This window comes from Chaetodon trifascialis, chromosome 4 (assembly GCF_039877785.1).
Source record: "Chaetodon trifascialis isolate fChaTrf1 chromosome 4, fChaTrf1.hap1, whole genome shotgun sequence".
NCBI classification, from domain to species: domain Eukaryota; kingdom Metazoa; phylum Chordata; class Actinopteri; order Chaetodontiformes; family Chaetodontidae; genus Chaetodon; species Chaetodon trifascialis.
Window position 1 is genome coordinate 16009650 of NC_092059.1, and position 22964 is coordinate 16032613.

Genomic DNA, 22964 nt, shown 5'->3' on the forward strand with positions numbered 1-22964 from the left:
TCCTCCAATCCTTAACTCTAATATCTCTCCATTTCCCCCAGCGATTTCACGACTTAGATACATGCATATTTATGAGCCTCACTTTCATGCGCTTTTTTTTTTTTTTTTTTTTGTATTTTTTGGCTCCTGTCTGCAGCGACTATAGAAGAGAAGGCGGCAACAAGAAGAAATAAATGCTTGCGCTCTTTCAACTCTTTCCAAAATCGACTATTCATCGTCTTCCCCTCCTCAAATTAAACCTCTAAATGTCCGACAGAACTTTGAAATAAAATTTAAAAAAAAAAAAAAAAGTACCGTCGCGTGGTTCATCCTGATGGATGAAAAGTGGGCTTTTGGAAAAAGAGTTTGCTCAGCACTGAAATAGACTTCTGTCTGTGTGTCCGTGTCTCCTCCGCAGCACCCCAGATAAAAATGATGGACTACTCATATGACGAAGACTTGGACGAGATGTGTCCCGTGTGCGGAGACAAGGTTTCAGGATATCACTACGGGCTTTTGACCTGCGAGAGCTGCAAGGTTAGTGGCCCCACTCTGCCCAGTGGAAAACCATTACACGGTTACAATACACACAAAAAGTGTCCTCATGGTGACCCGTATCTGCTTTGGTATCTCAGATATTACTGGTGTCTAGCATTTGTTTAGGTGGTTAAGTGTCAATTATGTGGCTGCCTAATTTACTCCATTATTCTGAAGTTTCTGTCGTGCATCAGAGCATGTCAGTGTTTACATCAGGATGGGTGAACATGGTTTGAGCATCTTGTGTGTGTGTGTGTGTGTGTGTGTGTGTGTGTGTGTGTGTGTGTGTGTGTGTGTGTGTGTGTGTGTGTGTGTGTGTGTGCAGTATTCAGCAGTGAAGTCAATGTGCTATCTTTGCAATGTGGAATTTTAAAATACATCCCATACATAGTGACACTATGGCTCCTCGCTGCGGCTGCTTTATTTCAGTGTATTGACCTCTCTGTTCATCCATGGAGATGCAATTTTTTTTTGCACTCTAGGCATTTAGCCGACATTCTTGCCCAGAGTGACTTGCAACAAGTGTAACTAAAGGATTCAGTTCCTCATCATTAACATAGCAGGAAAACCAAAGGTAAAGAGGCCGGGGGTCGAATATTGTTGTGACAATTGATATAACAAACTCTTCCTGTGAGTGTCAGAGGATTTTGTAAAGCGGTGAACGGCTTGGCAAAGAAACAGGAGTTCAAAAGCACGCGAAGGGGTTTTGTGATTTTTGCAACCAGCAAACACAGGAGGTGGAGGGGAGGAGGATTCAACCCAGGAAGCAAAGCACACAATAATACTGACTCTGTTTGCGCAAGCCCGTATCCGACTGTCTGAAACTCTCATCACAAGTTCATTAAGAGAACAGCAGCATTGCCTGCTTGCAAAAATTTTCCATGCACATTAATAATGAGGTGACTGCAAGGCAAACTGTTGCTGCAATAAATTTGAGCTCTATCAACAACCTGTTTGTCCCTCTCTGCTTCTTTTCACGGCTCTCCTCAACACTGAGCTAATGGGCTTTACCCGAGTTTTTTGTTGGCCCAGTAAAGCTGTCAGCACAAAATTAAGCTAAGACAAATGTCTCTGTGTTAACACTATTCAGTGTAAAATTGCAGCTCGCAGTATTGATGCCGCAGCGCACATTTCTTGCCTATGTGGTCATTATTCAAAGCAGATGTTATAGATTTTATCCCATATTATTGACCTTGAAATGCTCAGCACTTGCTTGAAGGGAGACGTCAGTGACATCTCTGCTGCTTTTCAGCCTCAGCACAGGCTTTTCCCAGTGTAGAAACGCTCTGTGTGTGTGCGTGTGTGCATGCATGCAGGATGTAGATGAAGAGGTATTTTATGAAATGCTGCACATTCTTGTCGAAACATGAATAATATTGATAATTACCTGGAGTCATTGATTATCTTTTAAATGCGGGCAATTCAGTAATTAGTGGAATTTTCAGGGCCGGGCGGGTGTATCAGCTTGTTGACATGTTACAGGCTCATATTGGCATTAAATATCCCTGTGCAGTGCAATCCATCTCCAGTGTACTGGAGGTGCTTGCCCTGGCCACAGCTGGAAAAGCCAGCAGTTAAATTTTATTCTAAGTCTTCTATTAAAATGAAAGTATGTCTGTTTTAGTTTTTCTTATGAGCTACCAGAGTGAGAGTCACATTTTCCAACTTTGTGGTATCAGATTTTGGAAATGCTTGATAATTTCTTGCGAGTTTTTTTGATGGAATCTAATTCGAGGGTATTGGCATCTATTCCTCTTCCCCCTCCTTGCACGCTCTCACCCCACCCTTGCTTATACTTTTCAACCTCCAGAAAGGCAGTATATTCAGGTCAGATTTTTTTTGAGCTTAGGTTGGGTTGCCAGTTTTGGGCTGAGGGGCACACACACACACACACACACACACACACACACACACACACACACACACACACACACAGAAAGAGCAAACGCATGAATCACACAAGTAAAAGATTCCTTAACCCCCTCATAATCCTACCACCTCCCCGAACACATACCCACACACAATGCTTTTTATTCACACGCGCAGTGTTAGTTCATACTACACACCAGCCCACATAAAGTAAACATGGTGCCACATCATACCTGCAGGAATAACAACAACAAGCTGAAACGGGCTTCGTGGTGCTCATTGTGCACAGGCTCAAACCCTGCATGCTTCATTTTGGGAGACTGACGCGCAGAAATAAAGTAAAATTAATGCAAGCAAAGTAAGCTGAGGTCAAAGGGATTGTTGTTTTTTTAAGGTCAATAGAACACACAATAGAGCATGTAAAGAGTAAGGCAGGCAGGGATCGGAGGAGATGGAGTGGTGATGTGAATTCTACTTTTCCTGGTTCTTTGATGGACTTACTGGCCTATTGACATTAAGTAAAGGCAGTTTCCTGGTTGCTGCTGTTGTGCAGAGAGAGTGCCGTTTGTTAGGCTGGAATTCCAAGGTCAGCAAAGGCCAGTTACGCAGATAATTGATCAAATTAAAATTATACGGCACTTTTATGAAGATCTACTTTACAGCTTGCAGTTCCAGATTATTGCGATGATTTCAGATCTTAGGTTAAATTGTAACATTTTTTATGGGCAAATGGGAAACTTTGATATTTTTTAATGGCAACAGAAAGAGACAGAATTTGCTTTCAGCAGTCCTCTTACAAACAAAAGTTAGACCTGACAAGTGCTCACTCTCGGTTAGAGCTGCCAGTCAAATGAAAGCTTTTCAGTTAAATGTTGTCCGCTTAATCTCCAGATGTGATATTGTGTGGTTTTTAAAGCATGCTACAATCCAGCTTGGTTCAGATATTTATAGCACACGCTGTGTACTAAATGGAAAATTGGAGAGAAAGTTCTCTCTGAAGCATGGATTTTTTAGCATTGAGAAAGTCGATAATCCAAAACCGAGTGCAGTGGATTTTTTTTTTCTTTTTCTTTTTTTTTCTTTTTTGGAGGGGAGGGGGATGGATCAGGCAATGCAGATTGTCAATTAAATTTGTGTTTGGTGAGATATTGACAGCAGCATGTTCTTTTTTATTTTTTTTAAAGACCAGGTTTAAGGATTCTCCTCCTAGGTTATGGATCTAGAATACGTTAATACCATCTTCCCTTCGTTTGATTTTCGCTGCTGCTGCTTATAATTAATTCCACGTTGCAGGTATGAATCTCTGTAATCCCGGAACTGTGAATTATGGATTTAATTTATTGGATCTTTTGGACTCCTGTGCTCATATTTTTCAATAATTAAGTGGAGAACTGAAAAGATGCTTTCCCTCGTAAATTCTGGAGACGTGAATAGAGAATATTGAGAATAGTAATGTAATTTTGACAGGACACAAATTTTATCCTCTTTATAAAGTAGTTTATAATGCAGCTAAAACACTCAGTAAGGCAGCTATGTAGAGAATTTCTGTTTGTCCAAAGCTGAATCAAATGATGCCCCACTGATGAAATAGGTGTAATTTTATCATTTCCTTGTGTTCTCAGTTTTCATCATTACAGGAACTTTTTTACAAAGATGGAAATTCGATTTATTTCTTGAAAGTGTGTATTCGTGCCCTGCTTTGTATTCTGCATGTGTGTGTCCATGAAGCATCAATTGGAGTGTAGCTTTCAAACTTCATTCTGTGTGTGTGTTATCCATTAAGCCTGTCCCTCTCCATCTGTCTGGGAGTGTGAATGGGCCAATTACCATCGCATTGCAGGGGTCAAGCGGGTTGACGTCTTAATTGGTTCTCTCCGTAGGGCTTCTTCAAGCGCACCGTCCAGAACAACAAGCGCTACACATGTATAGAGAACCAGAGCTGCCAGATTGACAAGACCCAGAGGAAGCGCTGCCCGTACTGCCGCTTCCAAAAGTGCCTCAACGTCGGCATGAAGCTAGAAGGTACAGCAACATGTTTACATTTTTACAGTTCAGGTGTTTGGCTTACGGCAGAATGACGCCACTAGTTTTGCTGGTGTTTTGCATCTGTAATTCAGTGTGTTTCCAGTTTAGACATGAGGTAACGATGAGATGTAGCACACGGAGAGACGTTCAGAAGTGTTTCAAAGTGAAATACTGGCTGAGTAGATAATGTGAGGCTGTCAAAAGCTTTGGTTTCTACAAAACAGATTACCAGGACACAGTCGTCGCATGAAGGAGAACGAGTTTTTATGTCCAAACAGCCAATGATTATAACAGACTGGCCACTGGGAGTTCGGTGTCTTGCTCAAAGGCTCTCAGACAGAACAGATGGCCGTTATTAGTACTGCACATGTGACGGGCCAGTCGCCAGTGGTGGACGAAATATTCAGATACCTGTACTGAGGTGAAAGTAGCTGTGTTACAATCTAAAAATACGCAATCAAAAGTAGAAGTACTGTAAATGTCATGTAGGAAAAAGTACGTATTATTAGCAAAACATGCTTAAAGTATCAAAAGTATTGATACTTATTGATGTACTATTATATATTATATTGTAGGATTATTTAAGCATGTACTGTTGGGTAGTTTAATTTATGATAGTACATTATATTTTATAAGATAATTAAAATGTGCAGTGACCACTGCAGTAACCGAAGCTGTCAAATGACTATAGTTGAGGAAAAAGAGCAATATTTGTCTGTGAACTGCGGAAGAGTAGACAGATAAAGTAGACTAAAGTGGGGAATACTCAAGTAAAGTACCTCAAATATGTACTTACAGTAAGTACAGTACTTGAGTAAATGTACTTAGTTACATTCCACCACTGCCACATGGCCTCCAAATGCACAGCAGGTTGTGCTTAAAATGATGTAAACCTGGGAGAATATTTCTTTTAGTACACATACTGTACTGTTTATTCTGTGCCATTTCGTGAATAGTTGACCACAGATTTAGTCTATTCTGGGGTTTCCACACAAACACCACTCGTGTGATCTACAATTTACAGAACGCATCTTTTTAAAAGCACCTTTTGCATTCTGCTTGCTGTGTCATATGTTTTTCAAGATATGATACCTGTTTGCAATTATAGTGCCTGAAAGTTGGGGAGGAAGCAATTATAACACGAAGCAACTGAAATTAGAGGTTGACTGGACTTCCACAGAGGTGCCTTAAAAACTTCTCCCAGCGTTCTGGTGAAAGGACACTGCTAGCCTCTCCTCTTTCATTCACAACTGAACGCAGTTAATCGTAGCACATTAACTTTTTTGGAAACCCAGACTGAAATCTTCTTCCAAGAACAATTTGCATGTGAATAGTTTCCTTCCAAACTGAGATGTCCACCATTTAAAAATGGTTAATACCTGCTCTGACATAATGATTGCCTGTATGAAAGGAGAGGATTATATTTATTTAAACGTTTAACAATGAATATCTCAGTAACATCTGTTCTCCAAAATGTATACCTCGAACTTTGTGAAGTGAAACCTTTCATTTCTGCTACAGTGCTGAAATCCAACATTGCTTATTAGTATTTAAGATGGTGTCAGGGGGAGTTGGGGGATATCTGGTAGCTGCTTTGCACTTAAACATGCCAGACGGAGTAATAGATAAAATATTAAACTTGGCGGCAGGGCGAGAATGGTAATGATGATACTTTTGGCCGGCTGTTTCGAGGCCTCTTTGTTTAATTTGAACTCGGCTCAGAAGCTTGTTCAAACACGGCTATCCAGAAGTGACAGGACGGCAGGGCAAGAAACGTTCTTCCAATGTTCAAAGATAACATTTAAAATCAACTATTTTTCCACACGTAAGATTACAAGTTTCATTCTGAAATCACTAATTTTGGATTGAATAAAGCGACCTGAAGGTCACGTTTGAATAAGTGTAAAATTTGGGACTTAAACTAAGCTGAAGGTAGCACTTATCATTTTGTTAACTGAGAGGTTAAGTTACGGTGTTATCCTTTAAAAATACAAATTGTTTTACTTTTGATAGGAGCAGGTGTTGCTATTCATGCAGTCTCAGTCTAATACTGAAACAAGATTCATCACCCTTTTGTAAATGAAACCAAATTAAAAGCCCCTGACCTCCTGAAACGATCACATGCAATTGAGAAGAGTTAATGTGTTAAAGAAATAAGACCCTGGGAGAGTGAAAGTAGAGCAAAGACCGCCTAACTAGAATCTTTCTGGAGGCTTCTTCTCCCTTTACCTGCCATGTGCAGTGTAATTAATTGCCCTTAATTGTGAATGGCCGCTGGGCAGAATGTCCTGGCCTGTCATTTTCCAGCTGACACGGGCGGGGAGGGGGCAGCATTTGATTTGTTTTGCTGGCGGTAGCTTTCAGCTCGGGGGCAAGACGGGCCCTGCAGCACTCTGTCAGGGGCCAGAAGCTCCAGTGGCCGACTCCTGCCACAACCAGTAAAGACGTCCCATACAGAAAGCCTGACACCCCTCAGCACACACACACATGCCATACACACATGTACAGCCCTCTCCGGTAAACACATGCATATATTCATGAGAAGCCCAAAAAGGTGTCCAGAAGGCCACAGGCAAGAGGGAGAAGCTGTCATTTGATCTATAAAAAAGAACTGTGTGTACGATAGCGGTGAAAGAGGGAAGGAGGTTTGGGGTCATGTGCTTTGTTACTGCAATCTTTTCATTCCATTACACAGCAGCTTGCAGCAACATGTGAATTCCGGACATCATAGCCTCAAACTGTAATTTTTGTCTGTATTTTTTGATTGTTTGCTTTCGCCTCGCTGTTCAGTGTCTGTCCTGGTGGTTGATAAGCCTGTCAGCCAATGGGACAGTGTGTACAGTTTGAAGTTTGCTGTGAGGGTGGAAGCAGTAAAGGAGTCTGTGTTTGTAGTCTGTGTTTGATAATGATTCAAAGCTGAAGTGAGCAAGGTGAAAAGGCAGACAGGCACATATTAGCAAGGACGTGCACAAGGCTCAGCTAAAGTTGCCTGATCAACAGTCCGCTGGCTCTCTTTGGATGAGTTGCCCCTCAGGAGGAAACCAAAAAAAAAAAATGTGTTTTTGCTGTTGTGGCTGCATAAATAAGTGTAATTGCTAAAGTTAGAGGGTGTTCTTTAGTCCTGGTCCTCCCCCCGCTCTTCATTTCCCTACTCCAACACACCTGATTCAAATGAAATGCCTTCTATTATGCCATCACATGACTCGATCTTAGGGAGCAGGGTTAGGGTTAACCCCTCGAAATGCCTTTGCACGTCCCTGCACATCAGAGTGATGTTAGCAGCAAATGCCTTTGCACTATTAATATTTGTCCAGAAAAGGCTTGGTTTATCTTCACCAGTTACTGTGAGGGGCACACACACACACACACACACACACACACACACACACACACACACACACACACACACACAAACAAACACACTTCTTGGTAAGCACTGTTGCATCTCTGCCAGTGTTGACTCACTGAAAAAAGAAGAAGAAGAAAAAAAAAAACAATCCACATCCCACTAAGGTTTGGACCCATTAGCACGTCATTCACTGAAGCTGATGAAGCGTGCTGCACGAACAGCTCCCGCTGGTATGATTTTCTTTTTATGCTCGCTTGAAGTTGCCTTGCATCATATGCTTCACTGAGCTGCCTAATATCTCCTTCACTTATGTATCATCTTAAAGACAGAGCGAAACAGTGGTGTTTCTGATGCTGAGAGCTTGACACTGGCTTTCCACTGGGTGCTATTTAATGAAGCAGGAGTTACAAAATGTTTTCAAATAACCTTTAAAAAAGGAAAGTCTGCGGCAGTCGCTGCATGGAAGACGGTCATGATGAATGACATTTCAACAAAACAAAGAACCGCGTGCGACCGTTGTCCTCCAATGAGAAAAAGCTGATTATTTATTATTTCTTGTCAGGTTCCTTTACAGGTTTGGATACTAAATTGCAGATATTATTTTTTGTGTTTAATCCCAGTTTTATTTGAAGCTGTCGTGTTTTCACCTAGACTTCACTTAATTTAAAGTGGCTGAACAGATGCACACAGGCTTCCTGAAGTGTCACTTTATCTGTGATTTTTATTTTTAACCATTGTTTTCACGCACTTCATGCAGTCCAAATCTAAAATCATTAATTGCTATTAATGCAAAATCCTACAGAGTCATTCAGCTCAAATTAGCGACACCATGTGAGTATTTATATATTCCTCTCTGTATCCCTCTCCCTCCACTTTTTATTTCCTCCCTGTCTCCAACTTCCTCTCTCTGATTTGTCTTCCGTCAGCCTCCCAGTACCTGCAGTGGAAGCCAGGGAGCTGTCCCATTACTTATGCATAGGTATCATAGGTATTCATGTGTGTGCATGGGATAGGGCGCATCCGGAGCAGGGGCCGGGGCCCCGACATGACAAACAGGGTGTCAGCAAGGCTCCGCGGGACCCATTAATATGCCGGCGGCCGACAGGGATCCTCACCTACGTGCGCTTAATATTCCTGTATATTAAACAACCATAAATCAGAGGATATAAGCGCTGAGGGCTGTGTGTGTGGTGTTTGAGTGTGTTAAGGGCTATGTGTGCAAAGAAATTGTGTGTGTGAAAGATGTGTGTGTGCTTGTTTGTGTTTGTACATATTCTAGATGGTGTGCACAGTACTGGATACTTTTGGGAAGGAGGAAGAGGGTTTTGGTTGGGTCACTGTGTGAATTTATGGATGTGTGTGTGCCTGAGTGTGTTTTTTGTGTGGACGTGCTCTCAGACAGCAAGTCAGGGGAATTCAGAGTGGAAGACAGCGTCAGCCTTTTAGCCTTTCAGCCTGGCTTTAGCCCCAAAGCCTCACTGCTAACCCACAATATCCCCCAACTCAGATCCTTTTCACACTAACACAAGCTCCTTCTCATATATTCAAAGAGCGTGTTTCTTCCTTGTGATGTTTTCTCTTCACATATTCATTTTCTTCTCGTAGCCTCCTGATTTTTTCAGTTTACAGTTATTTTTTCCCGAAGCTAAGTGCTCATAGCCGCACTTTTCCAGACAGCTCCTGTCAGTCAGGCTGTGTATGCAGCACCGCAGTCATTTTTTCTTGCATTTTCTGTTGATGAAGTTTGAAATTCTGGAGCTGTCTGTCTTTCTTGTTTGCCTGTTCAGCAGCGGTGGCTGTCACTGTCACACTAACTGTTCAATTTGTGGTGTTTAAACCAAATGAACCACAAATATCAAACACATGACTTTCTTGACACCACAGAAAGACCTACCAGTGAGCTGAAGATTGTAACAGACACTTTTTAAGGAAGGGAAATTTGATTCTTTTTTTTTTTTTTTAATTTATTTATTGTCGTATGAAAACATCTACAGATTACGACCTTAAAAGCATCTTTTTCTGGACATAATTTTTAAGTTGCAGGGTCATATGATAACTTTGCCATCATAAACTCAGTGCTGCAGCATCAAACATTGTATTAACATCTCTCCACCTCAGTCAAACACACACACTCACCTTCTCCTCCTACACACACACACACACACACACACACACACACACACACACACACACATACACTGCCCCCACCTTCCATATTAATCTGCATTACATGCATGCAAATCACCTTGTTTAATTAGAAAGAATCGGTGTGTGTGTGTGTGTGTGTGTGTGTGTGTGTGTGTGTGTGTGTGTGTGTGTGTGTGTGTGTGTGTGTGTGTGTGTGTGTGTGTGTGTGTGTTGTGTGGGGTGGTGGTGAGGCCTACATCCCCCAGTCCTGATATTCATGATGTGATGTGGGTCCCTGAGTCCGAGGCAGGCAAGAAGGCAGTCAGGGTCTAATTTTATTTTCCCAGTAGGGCCAACTATTAGTTTCTCAGCTCATTAATTACGCTGTTGTGGAGAAATCATTAATAGTTAAATTCGCCCTACAATAATGTATAATGGATACATTTGACGGCTCCTGATTTCTTCTTTTTTTGGCTTTGATGTGTGATCAATTTTTCAACGGTCATGATAATCCCTGAGCCTGAGTAAGTGGGCACTAGTGTTGACCTCAAGCATGTTGGGAAATGGTCGTGTGTGTGTGTGTGTGTGTGTGTGTGTGTGTGTGTGTGTGTGTTTAAAATCACTGTGTATAAATTACACACCGTTTGAGCCGTCGGGGGCTCTCCAAGGTGGTGGAGCGTCTGGCCTGCTAAAAACTCTCTCTGTGATCTGGACCGGTGTGTGTTTGTGTGTGTGTGTTTTCTTACAGAATGTATGAGAAAGAGTCAGCATGTGGGTGTAAGTGTGTGAGAGTGCGTGCGTGTTTGTATGTGGGTGTGTGTGTGTGTGTGTGTTTCCCCTCACGGCTCCTCTCGCTCACATCAGTGACAGACACTTTTGTGACGGAGGTCATTAAAATCACTCCCAAGGCAGCTCGGAGTGTGTGAGCGTGTGTGTGTTTTTGTGTGTGTGCTGGCCCCTCTTCGCCCCCAAACTCCGACCCCCCCTCCGATCCCCCTCTCAATTTTCTTCTTCTGTTCTTTCATTCATCCGTCAAGACATCATGAGCTGGAGTGGACCCAGGCTGACTCTATGTTATCTGACTATTCAGTGTGTATGATGTGCATTTATTTGCATAAATAGTTGAATATATGGGTTTCTTTTAAAGTCTAAGCCAATACCTTTTTGAATACAATGAAAATGAGGCTATAATATTCTACAGTATTGGTATTAGTGAGCGTTTTTCTGTTGCGGAGTCTCCCAGACGTCCGTTAGCTCCTTGCACGCTGGGCTCGTCAGAGTAAGAGGTAATTAAGTATGAATAATTAACACCAGCAGCCCCCGACTGGGAGACAGCAGAGCAGCTTCCCCATGGCAGCAGTCCGCCAGATCACACATGGTCCTCGTAGCAGTCCACTTTGTGCCCGGCTCGTTCATTAGAAATACCCACGGCACAGACTCGTTGTGATCCTCTCCACAGGATCCTGCACTGAGGGGCGAGGCAGGGGGCATCGCGAGTATGTGTGGTTCATCAGGGGAAAAAAAACCCAATTTACTTATTGTCAGCCTTTTCAGCCTTTTGGCTTTTGTAAAGAAAAAAAAAGTTTCTGCTAATGGACTGTGGCATTTTGAAGTGCCATAGTCGATATTGCATAATCAGATGCCATTTTAAAACGAGTGTTCTGCAAAGACAATTTTCTTTGATCTAGCTTTTGAGGTATGTAATTCCTGAGTGGTACACAGAGATAGCCAGCTGTACAATGATCATTTAACAGCGCGGTTCATAGAAGCTTGTGGCTCTAGTCAATGAGTAACAACACTATCTGTTAGACCTGTGGAGTTTAAGAGTCAACATGTAAGTGTAATCACCACAGGAAAACCTTTAACCTACATACCAACTACAAATAAGGAGTTCACTCTCATAACGCCATGCCTATATCCACAGACATGGAGAAATCTAAGCATGAATCTAGTGCTGTGCATAATCACGTGTTCTTGCATGGAAACTGTCAAGAATGAATACCATTCAAGACAAAGAACGTAAGAGCTAATATTGTCCTGTCTTGTCTCCTTTGTCCGTCTGTCTGTCAGCTGTGCGAGCAGACCGAATGCGTGGTGGTCGCAACAAGTTTGGCCCCATGTACAAACGCGACCGGGCCCTCAAGCAGCAAAAGAAAGCGCTGATCCGAGCCAACGGCCTGAAGATTGAGGCCATGACCCAGGTGATGCAAGCCGTGCCCACCGACCTCACCATCTCCTCAGCCATCCAGAACATCCACTCAGCCGCCTCCAAGGGCCTCCCGCTGAGCCACCACGCCAGCCACCACACTGGTCACCATCACCACCACCACCACCACCACCATGCCACCGCCCTGCCCCCCACAGACTACGACCGCAGCCCATTTGTCACTTCGCCGGTCAGCATGGCAATGCCACCGCACGCCGGCAGCCTGCAGGGCTACCAGGCGGCCTACGGACACTTCCAGGGTACGCGCACCATCAAGTCCGAATACCCAGACCCATACACTAGCTCGCCAGAGTCCATCATGGGCTACGCCTACGTCGACGCATACCAGTCAGGCTCGCCGCCCAGCTTCCCTCACCTGATCGTAGAGCTGCTCAAGTGTGAGCCAGACGAGCCGCAGGTTCAGGCCAAGATCCTGGCCTACCTGCAGCAGGAGCAGGCCAGCCGAGGCAAACACGAGAAGCTGAACACCTTCGGCCTCATGTGCAAGATGGCCGACCAGACACTCTTCTCCATTGTGGAGTGGGCACGCAGCAGTATCTTCTTCCGCGAGCTCAAGGTAGGTTTGCATGATCCATGGGGTGAGAGTGATTTTGTTTGAGTGGAAAAATCTTACAAATGTTATTTGGCGTTGGCCATCATTCCCATCAGTAAAGGTATCATACTGCTGTTGCATCTTTAATTCTATTTGCAGTTACTCTGCAGACCTTAAATAAATTATCCTTCATTTTGTTTCAGTGTTAAATCTTTCACCACAATGTCATCCATAATTGACAGTACTTTACACAGTTCATGACCATCATCTGCTCAATCCTTTATCTTCAACAAGCCTTTAATCTTCCTCTTGCGTGCACTGGCTCAACACTACTGGCTCAGTACACAGGGCTGTGGGGGGCGAAGGGGGTGTGCTGGTAGCTGCCACCGCTGTCTGTCCCATTGCCTGATCAAAATTCAGCAGCCAGCCATATTTACCCTGTGTGTGACACATTTTGGCTATGGGTTGTGAAAACTTTGACTCAGAGCTTCAGGCACTTTTCATACTAACAGGGTCTTAGTCTGAGGGTTTTATGTGAACTGAAAACTGAAGACCGCCCATCTCCCCTTGAAATATTCCTCAGATCTAAGTGGGCACACACTGTGTGATGATATGAGACAGTGGCCATTAGCATACTGGCCAAACGAAATGCAGAGCTGACCATATCACACAGAGGATAGAGTCATAATAGCAACAAACCCTCTATTTCTTTACCCTTGAAATTTCAGTTTAATTAAAAATTTTAACCTTTAGTCATCTGTGATGCACATTTTTCAAAAGCATTTCTTGGTTTATCTAATCTGTCAAATCTATATATATTAAGGCAAACACTGTCCTCTTTGAGCGTTTTGCATAGTCAATCCCAACTGACCAATAGTAGCCGTCCACCAACGGCTCACTGTAAAAATGTGATAATTCTTGCTTATTCATCACAGAGCCCACAGGAGAGATTCTGGTGTGTGTTTGCGTGCTCGCGGCTTTATTTGCTCTGAATGAAGGTTAATGTTCAGAGCGACATAAAAGGCATTTGATTAGTCTGTGCTTCACCTGTTTTTCTTCCCGTTGTCTGACTCCTTTGTCTGTTTGTTTCACATCACATCGCCAAAGGCTCAGCTGCATATTCATGGGCCCGGGCCTGTTGCAAAATTCCCTCCAAATATTTAATATTATTTTGTTTTCAAAGGGGAAAATAACACATGAAATAAATGTAATATTAAAGACGGAGCCAATTACAACACAGAGTCCTTGAAAAACACATGTTGACATTTAGCACGCGTCATGTCGCCACTATTGACATTTTCGTGGTCTGAATTTGCATTCAACTGGGGTGTGCAGCACTTCACACATATACACACACAGTATCGTCGTAGGGCGTAGCCGCGGTGAATAATTGTGTGTGGTTTGCCCATTAACTTTGAATGATCATTTTTGCTGCACTGCGAAGCCTCTCTATTTCTCACACCCTCGTCCTAATTCAATTATCTCACCCACTTGTGTTTGTCACTCCCTGATTTGCTGCTGAATGAAATGTCATTATTTTTGCCTAATGACTACCCATATTACTGGAGCTTAATAGAAACTGAGCTGGGTGCCTGTTTACAAAAGAAGAGAATAACCTGTGAATGCAGGAGAAACCTCGTCCTGCATCCCTGAATCGTCCCCCCAAAAAAGCCTCTCCTGCTCCTGCTGCACAGGCCCCATTGGTTTAGAGGGGGTGGGGGTGTATTTCTCTTAAGGGAGGGAGATAATTGAACTAACCCCCCCACCCCCACCCTCCTGTTTTTAAAGAGCCATCTAAAACACAAGGGGGATTGAAAAATAATGTGCTAGCTGTGCCACTGACAGTTTTTCCCACACAATCCTCTTTTCTTTGCTCGTTTCTCATTTGTAACTACAGGGAGGACTACTGAGCAAGGCTCAGTGTGGATGATGGTGAGGAGAATAAGCAAACCATGAGCTACCCAAACTGATCGGCTTTCTAGATTATCTGATTGCGACTTTGAACGTATGCACTGGCATTGGGCATATTGTAGTGATATGCTTCTGGCTTTAAAAAATCTCCCTCAAAGAGTTTTTTTTTTTTTCTTTCTTTTTAGCTAAGCTTTATTGCTTTGATGCGGTTATTAATCATAATTGGAGAGAGTGTGTACTGTGCAATGGGTGTGTGTGTGTTGTGATTTTTTTCTGGTGCCAGCTTTTATGTGTTTGCTTCTGCAGTTCAACACCAAATTACGTAGAAAAACCCACCCATGACCTCTGCACTGTCCACTTTATCTCCCTGTAAATATGCCTGCTTTTGTCTGTGTGTGTGTGTGTGTGTGTGTGTGTGTGTGTGTGTGTGTGTGTGTGTCTGTTCATATATAGGAATACATGCGTGCAAATGGTCTTGTACTGCTCAAGCGTGACAAATATTGGCAATGTTTTCCATAGATGCTAAAAATGTACACACCTGTCTTACTGTATGGCCCTTCTACAAACTGTGTGTGTCCCATCATTTTAACTCTTGACTACCATTTCAAGTAAAAATATCATGTCTTTGAATCCACCTGACCTTTGACATCTCCCGTTTATATAGATCTGACGATTAGATGTGAGGTCAAGCCTGGGACCACAGAGACAGGAAGCGGAGTAGAATTAAAAGTTAGTCACAGGAGTAGTGTGGTGCTGTAGGAAGCTATAAATACGCTTTCATCTCACACACACACACACACACACACACACACACACAGACACATACCCACATTAAGACACAGACACCACTCACACATAACGCACAGCCCCTCTCACTATTATTAGCTCTGTAAGAACAAAAGAATTTCTCTGGTAATAGAGCCAAGCTGGGAGGGTGTGTGCGAGGTGTCTGCCAAAAAAAGTGTTTAAAGATTTAGTTTCCATAAGTTGGCCTCGGTCACAGGACTCATAAATATTTAGCCATTAGGAGTACCTTCTAAAGAGCTCTCCCCATTCTTTTCCACTGCAGCACGATGCCGCTCTCTTTCTCCCCCTCTTTCTGGGAATGAGGCATGACGTGAGGGACGTTTATTTCTAACACCTTGGATCCGAGAAGTTGGGGTGGGCTCTTACCGCCAACTCTACCCCAGTTATGATTGGTTTAACACATCGACAATTAGAGAAAGTCAGGTCTGGTGCACTGGTTTTGAAATCAGTGACTCCATGTCATGATCATGTGTGGTTATTTTATAAATATTTGAGCGAGCTGAAGACAGGTGCGTGAGTGCGATTATGCCTATAGGTTTATGTCTGTCTAGATTGTATGCTTTTGCACCTGTGAGCCTATAAATTTTTCAAGGAGTCTATGCAGCCCTTAATATGAGCTTCAAATCCCAGAGTTGTGTTTTCCAATGTATTAATGCAGTTTTTATTGTATGTATCATGGGTTTTTTTATTATTGTTAAATGGCCCTAAGCTTTTATTTTTTTCCCCCAAAACTACTGCAAAGTGTTTTTTTTTGTTTGTTTGTTTTTTAGAAAATATATTGCAGGAATTATTTAGTATATATTTCATTATTCAAGTGGGTACAACTGTATTTTAAAATGAGTGTACAGATCCGTGTTTTTCAGCCTGCAGAAATGGGCATTCCCAAGTGTGCTTCACAGTTTGTATTTCAAAGTATATTATCAGTGCTTAATCCAGTATACGGGTGTGTATTAATGGACACATGCCAGCGTCCGAGTGTGTTCTAAGGGGGGAAACACATGTGTTTGTCTCTCACAGACATTTGCGAGCACAGGGCTGGTACTCTGCCACCCCTCCCCTCCCCATCCCCCCCTGTCCTGCCATGAACCCCTCTCCACCTGCAATAGTGTCAACCGCCAACCAGGCAACTTTGTGTGCTAAAGGACAAATCCACTCGAAAGCACTTTTTAGAGGCAGCGACAGGAAATGGTTGATCTTGACTTCTTCTAATTATTAAACATCCCAGACTGCAGTTTCTCTAGTGACAGTAGACTCAGTAAAACTCCAAATGGATGCTGTTTTTCTTTTCTGGGAAATGTAGTAATTGTCTGATAGGAGATACATAGGAGAGACAGGATGAGCGAGATGGAAGACCTTAGTTTGAGTTGCTGGTTGAAAAAATGTAAACAGGCGAACCTTTGAATTTTAAAAAAAGGATTCTTTCTTTGTGAAAACTACAAACACGGCCTTCTTAAAAACGCCTCCTCTAATGTTCCTGTTTGTGCCGAATATGAGAGTGGATGACTGATTGAACATGTGTATTGACCCTGTGTGTGTGCGTGTGTGTGTAGGTGTGCGTGTGTGACGGTGACTCATCCTGTAGCTGCTCCAGTGCTACCCTCTCCTCCATTGTTCCAGCGCTGGGATGGCTGGCCTGACTCCCACCACAAACACAATGAGAGGGAGAATTTAGCAGGGCAATCGGGACTATTGATGATTCATATGTTTATATCTTACCTTCCTAGTCCTACTCCCTGTTCACCACAGCCCCTGTCGCCCCCCTTCCTCTCTACACCCTTTAATAAAAAGGATGTGTGTCTGGTGTTGGGACAGCGAGCACTTTTGTGTGCCTTGTCAACATGCGACATACAGAGGTTGATGAAGGAACGGAAATGCCCACGTCAGGAAAGACTTTTAAGCAATCCAATGTATTAAGGCTGCTGCAGTTCAGCCACATTACAGGAAAAAGAAAATCACCTTCAGATACTTAATGTATGTTTCTATATCCCCTTTAACCTTACCCCTTAGTCACACCACTTCAGGTACTGCTTTACTACATGTCCCAGAATGCCTTTCAACAACACCCAGAAAAGAGATATGATCTTGTTGGATTCAATTAGACACAGACATTATGGACACATAGATTAGTTAGTTTTGCATTCTTGATGCATCATTTATAGCCCGACCAATCACTGCCAAACGGTGTGCCCAGAAAGAAACACTTGCTCCTCCATTGTGATCGTGATCTTGATTGATTTTGATCCACCACGGCATATGAATGCTCACTTCTTCACAGAAATAAGTGGGCAAGATTCTGGGAGGGGTGCCAAAGGCCAGGTAACAGTATGTGTCAACCTACTTTAAACAAATGAGGTCTGACACTACTGTTTTAATAGATGTATAAAGCAACTGAGAAAGCCCTAAAGAGAGCAGATAATTTCTGAACTGCAGGTGCATCACAAAAATGTTGAATAATTACTCATGCCAACACATGTAATAGGAACAGTTTGCAGGATGAGGCTCTGTGGCACAGAGATTTTTAGGCGTCTCTATTTGTCTAAATCCTTGTCTGAACTAGATTCTTGTGACTTTAGTTATGCTAAAGATGACATGTCGTTCGGACTGTGTAACTTTATACATATATTTAGTCCGTCCACCTGATAAAAGTGTAGCGGGGCGGAAAACTGCCGTGACGTTTTGAAATGTGGCTTCACTGTTTATTTTAGCCATCCAGGGACAGTTTTTTGGGGGGACCCAGACAGGTTTCTGTGCTTCTCTGTCTGTTTCAATTTTTTTTTCCTGTTTTGTTTCTCTGCATGTAGTGGGAATGGCAAAAGCAGAACGGAGGGCCATTAAGTTGAGGAGGAACTGTATTAGAAGTCTTGTTCCCTGGGAAAGCTCCCAGCTGAGATGGGACGGCCATATTGGATAAACAGATGGCCGGGGAGAGGAAAGGACAGGCAAGGAGAACAGAGGTGAAACAAAGAGAGGAGATGAGAGAGGAGACGAGTAGAGGAGGAATGCAGAGAAGGAGAGGAGGAGAGGGAGGGAAAGGAAAGGGAATGACAAAGAGGAAGAGGTGAGGGAGAAAATATCAAAGGTGATGTGATGGAGGAGAGGAGAGGAGGATAAAAACACAGGAGATTAAAGCAAAGAGAAAAAGAGATATGAGCGTTAAAGAAAGTCAAACATGAAGGGCTAAAGGGCAGGAGGGGATGAGGCAATGCCTGTAAAACATGGAGCGAGTCAGGTATCGTTTAACTGGTGTTCACACTTAACCAGAGCAATAGCAAAAACATTTTTTATTGCAAAAAACGGACTGTTTTACTATATACACACGTTTACAGAGATACACCTGCTCACAAACTGTGGTGGCTTCAGGGTTTGAGATGCTGACCATGCAGCTGCAACATCCACGGCTCACATCCGACCATTGCTGCATGTCAACCACACCTCTGTCTCCACCTGTCAACCATTTGCTGTCAAATAAGGCAGAAACTCTAAAATAATAATATAATAATAACAATAACAATAACAATAGTTATAATAATTTGGTAGGTGATCAAAGGAGCTTCTACTGTATAAGGATGCTGATGAGCACATTGGCTGAATATATCTAAATTTAAATCTAAATATCATTGAAGTCAAGTTCAAATTGTTGAAACATTTAGTAAAACTACACTGTTGATTTTGTATTTGAAGAAAATATGGAAAAAATCTTCTACTGAAAAGTTTTTCTGAATTTTTTTTCCTGCATTTTTCAAATGTGTAATTTCGACATAATTTTGATATAACTTTCTATTTTTATGTTTTAGACATTTTCACACATTTTTTGTTACTTTTCAGCACAACATTATATTATTAACCACAAAATGACGGATGAAGCTATGCTACTGCCAAGACTGTGTTGAAATGTTCAGAGACCATGAGTTGATTTCCTCTGAGCTGGACGGCACAAATTCAAAGAAACAACTCAAATTGCAAAAAGTCTAAAGAAATCTGTAACAATCTAAAATAATAAGAAGAGCATGTTAAGCAGGGGAATTATTTACAACACCAGCTCTCCTCCACCAGTTTATTCCACTCCTCTAAGCGGCGGCACGTCAGTCAATCATGCGTGACAGATCCCTGGGGTGGGGCAAGAAGGGGGCTGATGTTCACAACTCACACCTGAATATTCTGCACTTATAGATTTACCTGAGTGAATAATGTAAGGTCCTCTGATGCGCCCCACTCTGCCCTGCTGCATAATTTCACCCCCTCCTCACCTCCCCTCCATCTATATCCATAAATATTACATGAATTTACTTTGGTGAAATTATACTTACACCACCTACCCGCCCAGTTCAGACTGGAGGGTCTTTTTCTACAGTCTTAGTTATCCTCACACACACACACACACACACACACACACACACACAGCCACCCCTCCCCACACACACACCTTGTTTTCCATGACCTATCCAGGAGCAGTTTAATTTTCAAGGTGCAACCAAGTGTGTGTGTGCATGTTTGTGTAAGTGTGTGTGTGTGTGTGTGTGTGTGTGTGTGTGTGTGTGTGTGTGTGTGTTGGAGAGGCAGGGAGGTGTATTGCCGCTGCCATGCTTTGACCGCTGATTGCACCTTTTCTTTTTTTTTCCTCACACCCCATAACTGAGTGGAAATTAATAAGCCGTTTTAGGCGTGATCTGTGAACCCTGGGAAGTGGTATATCTATACCACCTTCCACACACACATACACAGATTCAGAGCCTCAGGCTGCAATGTCTGTCTTGTCATAGAGGTCAACAGCCCCCCCACCCACCCCCGCAACAACCTCCCCTCCTGACACCCCAATCCTGACAAACTGCAAGTGTGATGGGGTTGGCGGCCGCACGCAGTTGGCAGAGATTTGTAACCGTGTCCCTGGTCCATTGCATTTGAATTATTCGGCAGGCTGTGCTGCACACACACACACATCCCATAGCATGCTTGCTTTACCTTAGCTGGGAGGGAAGAAGGACTAGAGAAGGACGGGGAGAGAGCGAGGGACGTAGGAGAGGAGATGTGGAGTTTAAATGAGTTACAGAAGAAGTAGAGAGAGAGACAAGCGAAGACTGTGACGTGAGATTGAAACTGAGAGGCAGAGGGAGAAAGAGGGACGGAGTGAATGATTTAAAGTGAGAAAGTGACCATGAGAGAAAGACGGGACAGACAGAGATGGAGTTAGAGACTGAGAGAGACGTCGCCGCAAAGAGGGAGGAAGGAAAAAAAGGTGAGAGTGAGAGACAAAGAGAAATAGAAAGAAAGAAAGAAAGAAAGAAAGAAAGAAAGAAAGAAAGAAAGAAAGAAAGAAAGAAAGAAAGAAAGAAGGGCAGCCAGAGAAGAAGAGAAAGAGGGAAATGAGGAAGAGAGGAAGGTGGGGGGTAAATAGGAAGATGAACAAGGGGGCTGCGAGAGGCAACGACCAAGGGCAAGTAGAGAAGGAGGAGGAGGAGGAGTATGGTGAAGGACAACAGGGGAGGGTGTCAGGGGGTGAAAAGAGGACCGCTAGGTTGGGCGAGGTGGGGTGGGGGTGTAAGGGGGGAACAGGTGGAAGGTTAATGGGCCTGGAGCGGATCCACCAGACGCTCTTGGGCTTGATATATGGACCCGGGGCCTGGTGCGGGGCGTAGGCTTTCAAAGATATATTATTTCATTTGAGGAGCAGCACCATTCTGGCCGACAACGACCCCCCCCACCACCACCACCACCCTCACTTCCACCAGAACCCCCCACAGCCTAGCATTTGTCCAGTGATAGATGACACGCCCCCCCCCCACCACCACCCCAACACACTTGCACAAATACATATACAGTATGGTCCCCCCCAGCACATACTCCTCTCAGGAGACTTATCTAAATTTTCAATTAATTTAGCTGCTTTCTTTCTTTCTTTCTTTCTTTCTTTCTTTCTTTCTTTCTTTCTTTCTTTCTTTCTTTCTTTCTTTCAAGCCTTCCTCACCCCCTCCCCTCTGCTGTCAGTCTTTCTCCCAGGCTACAGGCAGGTCTTATGGCCGCCTGTGTGTTTTTTTAAGTTGCTATTTTAGTGGTAACAATATCTGTTTGATCAGTAGCACTGGGTAGGAGGCAGGAGTTTGGCGGGGGGGGGGGGGGATAGGGGGTTCACAAAGGCCTCTTTTCATTCATAAATTATTGACCATTGCGAAAGACATCACTCTCTCTTTTTCATGAATACTGTAAAACAGCCCTCCTGACTTTTTCTTCAACACTGCCAATATAAAATGGAAAAAGTTGATTTTTTCGTGTGTTTTAAAGACACAGTGTGTGGCCGGACAAAAAGAAAGCATCAATCAGATATAACAGAGGCTCTTCTGTACCTGTAAGTCTGCAGGTCAGGACCTCCTGAATGTGCTCCTCCTGCCGAAGTGTACCTTAATAAGGTGAAACGCATACAGACATGTATGCTGTGTGTTATTCTGAAGTATAATAGTGTTTGAAAAAGTCCTTATTGCACTGCATGCAACATGTTTTCTCAACATCAGTATTTATTTCCTCACAGCACAAGTCGGCATTTTCCAGTGGCATTTGCCATGCTTTAGCTGTTTGACCGCAGGCGACCGCAGATCTGACAAGAATCACATTTTCCAATGTCTTCCTCGCGTCCCCTGATGGTTGTAGGGAGCTTTAAGATACAGCCTTTCCAAATACTGGAATGGTCCCATAGGTCCAACCCCAGGGGACTGCAGGAGGCCGGAAGGAAGAACAGGAAACTTGTTAAAAGACAAGATTTAAAGTCGCCTGTCCCACAGGAGCGGCAGCTATAGGGAGACGACGGGGGTTGGGAGGTTTTAGCGTGCACAAAGTCTGCTCATCTACTTGTTGCTTTGATGAGGGATGAAAGGCTGTCATGAAGTACAAGTTTACAGAGCTCCAAGCAATGATAGACTCAACTGTTCCCAACATTTCCCCTTCCTTGTGCTGCTTCATCCACTCAAGGAATTTTTCCCTTTAATTTTTTTCACTGTTTCGACATTTAACTGAAGTCCTCACTCAATATGTGAGGACAGGTAGAGGAGCACACTTGCTTTTGGACACTGACATGTAGCTGTTGACGGGTGGACACTGTTGCATGGATCAAGTGTCTGCACCACCCTGTTAAACCTGCAGAAGAGTTTGTGTTTTTTTAACTTCCATCTGTCTTTGCCTTTCTCCATCTCCCCCTACTCTTTAAACCACCACTGATGAAGAAGCAAAGAAAAGCAAAAATTGCCTCCACCACTTCTGTAGTTTTTCATTTTCAAGCAAGTTAACACAGCCTGATTCGCATTTGCGAGCACTTTGGGCATTCGGCAGGAGAAAGAGCAGGTTGTGTTTAAGTCTTGTTTGAGGACAATCAGGGTAAAAGCCTTTTTTATTGGCAGGTCATGCTGCTTGTTAAGACGGTGACGCGGGTGACTATGGCTGTGCCGTTAGCCTCGGTGGCCCCAAACTAACATGGTTGTTGTTTCACAAGTTGGCAACAGTCTGTCCAATCAGCAGTGTTTGAAAGGCAGAGAGGAAGTGGGAATGAGAGACAAAGAAAATAAAGAAAACAAAGTGAATATGGGGACTTGATTTAGTAGGCTGGGCCGCTAACAAAT

At 43.3% G+C, this 22964-nt stretch overlaps 1 protein-coding gene across 1 annotated transcript in view; it reads left to right on the plus strand.

The window, feature by feature from the left end:
• nr5a2 (nuclear receptor subfamily 5, group A, member 2) overlaps positions 1-22964 on the plus strand; it is a 69452-nt gene that overhangs the window by 3448 nt on the left and 43040 nt on the right. The window contains exons 2-4 of the mRNA XM_070961502.1: positions 398-516; positions 4266-4407; positions 11957-12669. Coding sequence (XP_070817603.1) covers positions 398-516; positions 4266-4407; positions 11957-12669 — 974 coding nt within the window. The remainder of the gene's footprint in view (positions 1-397; positions 517-4265; positions 4408-11956; positions 12670-22964) is intronic.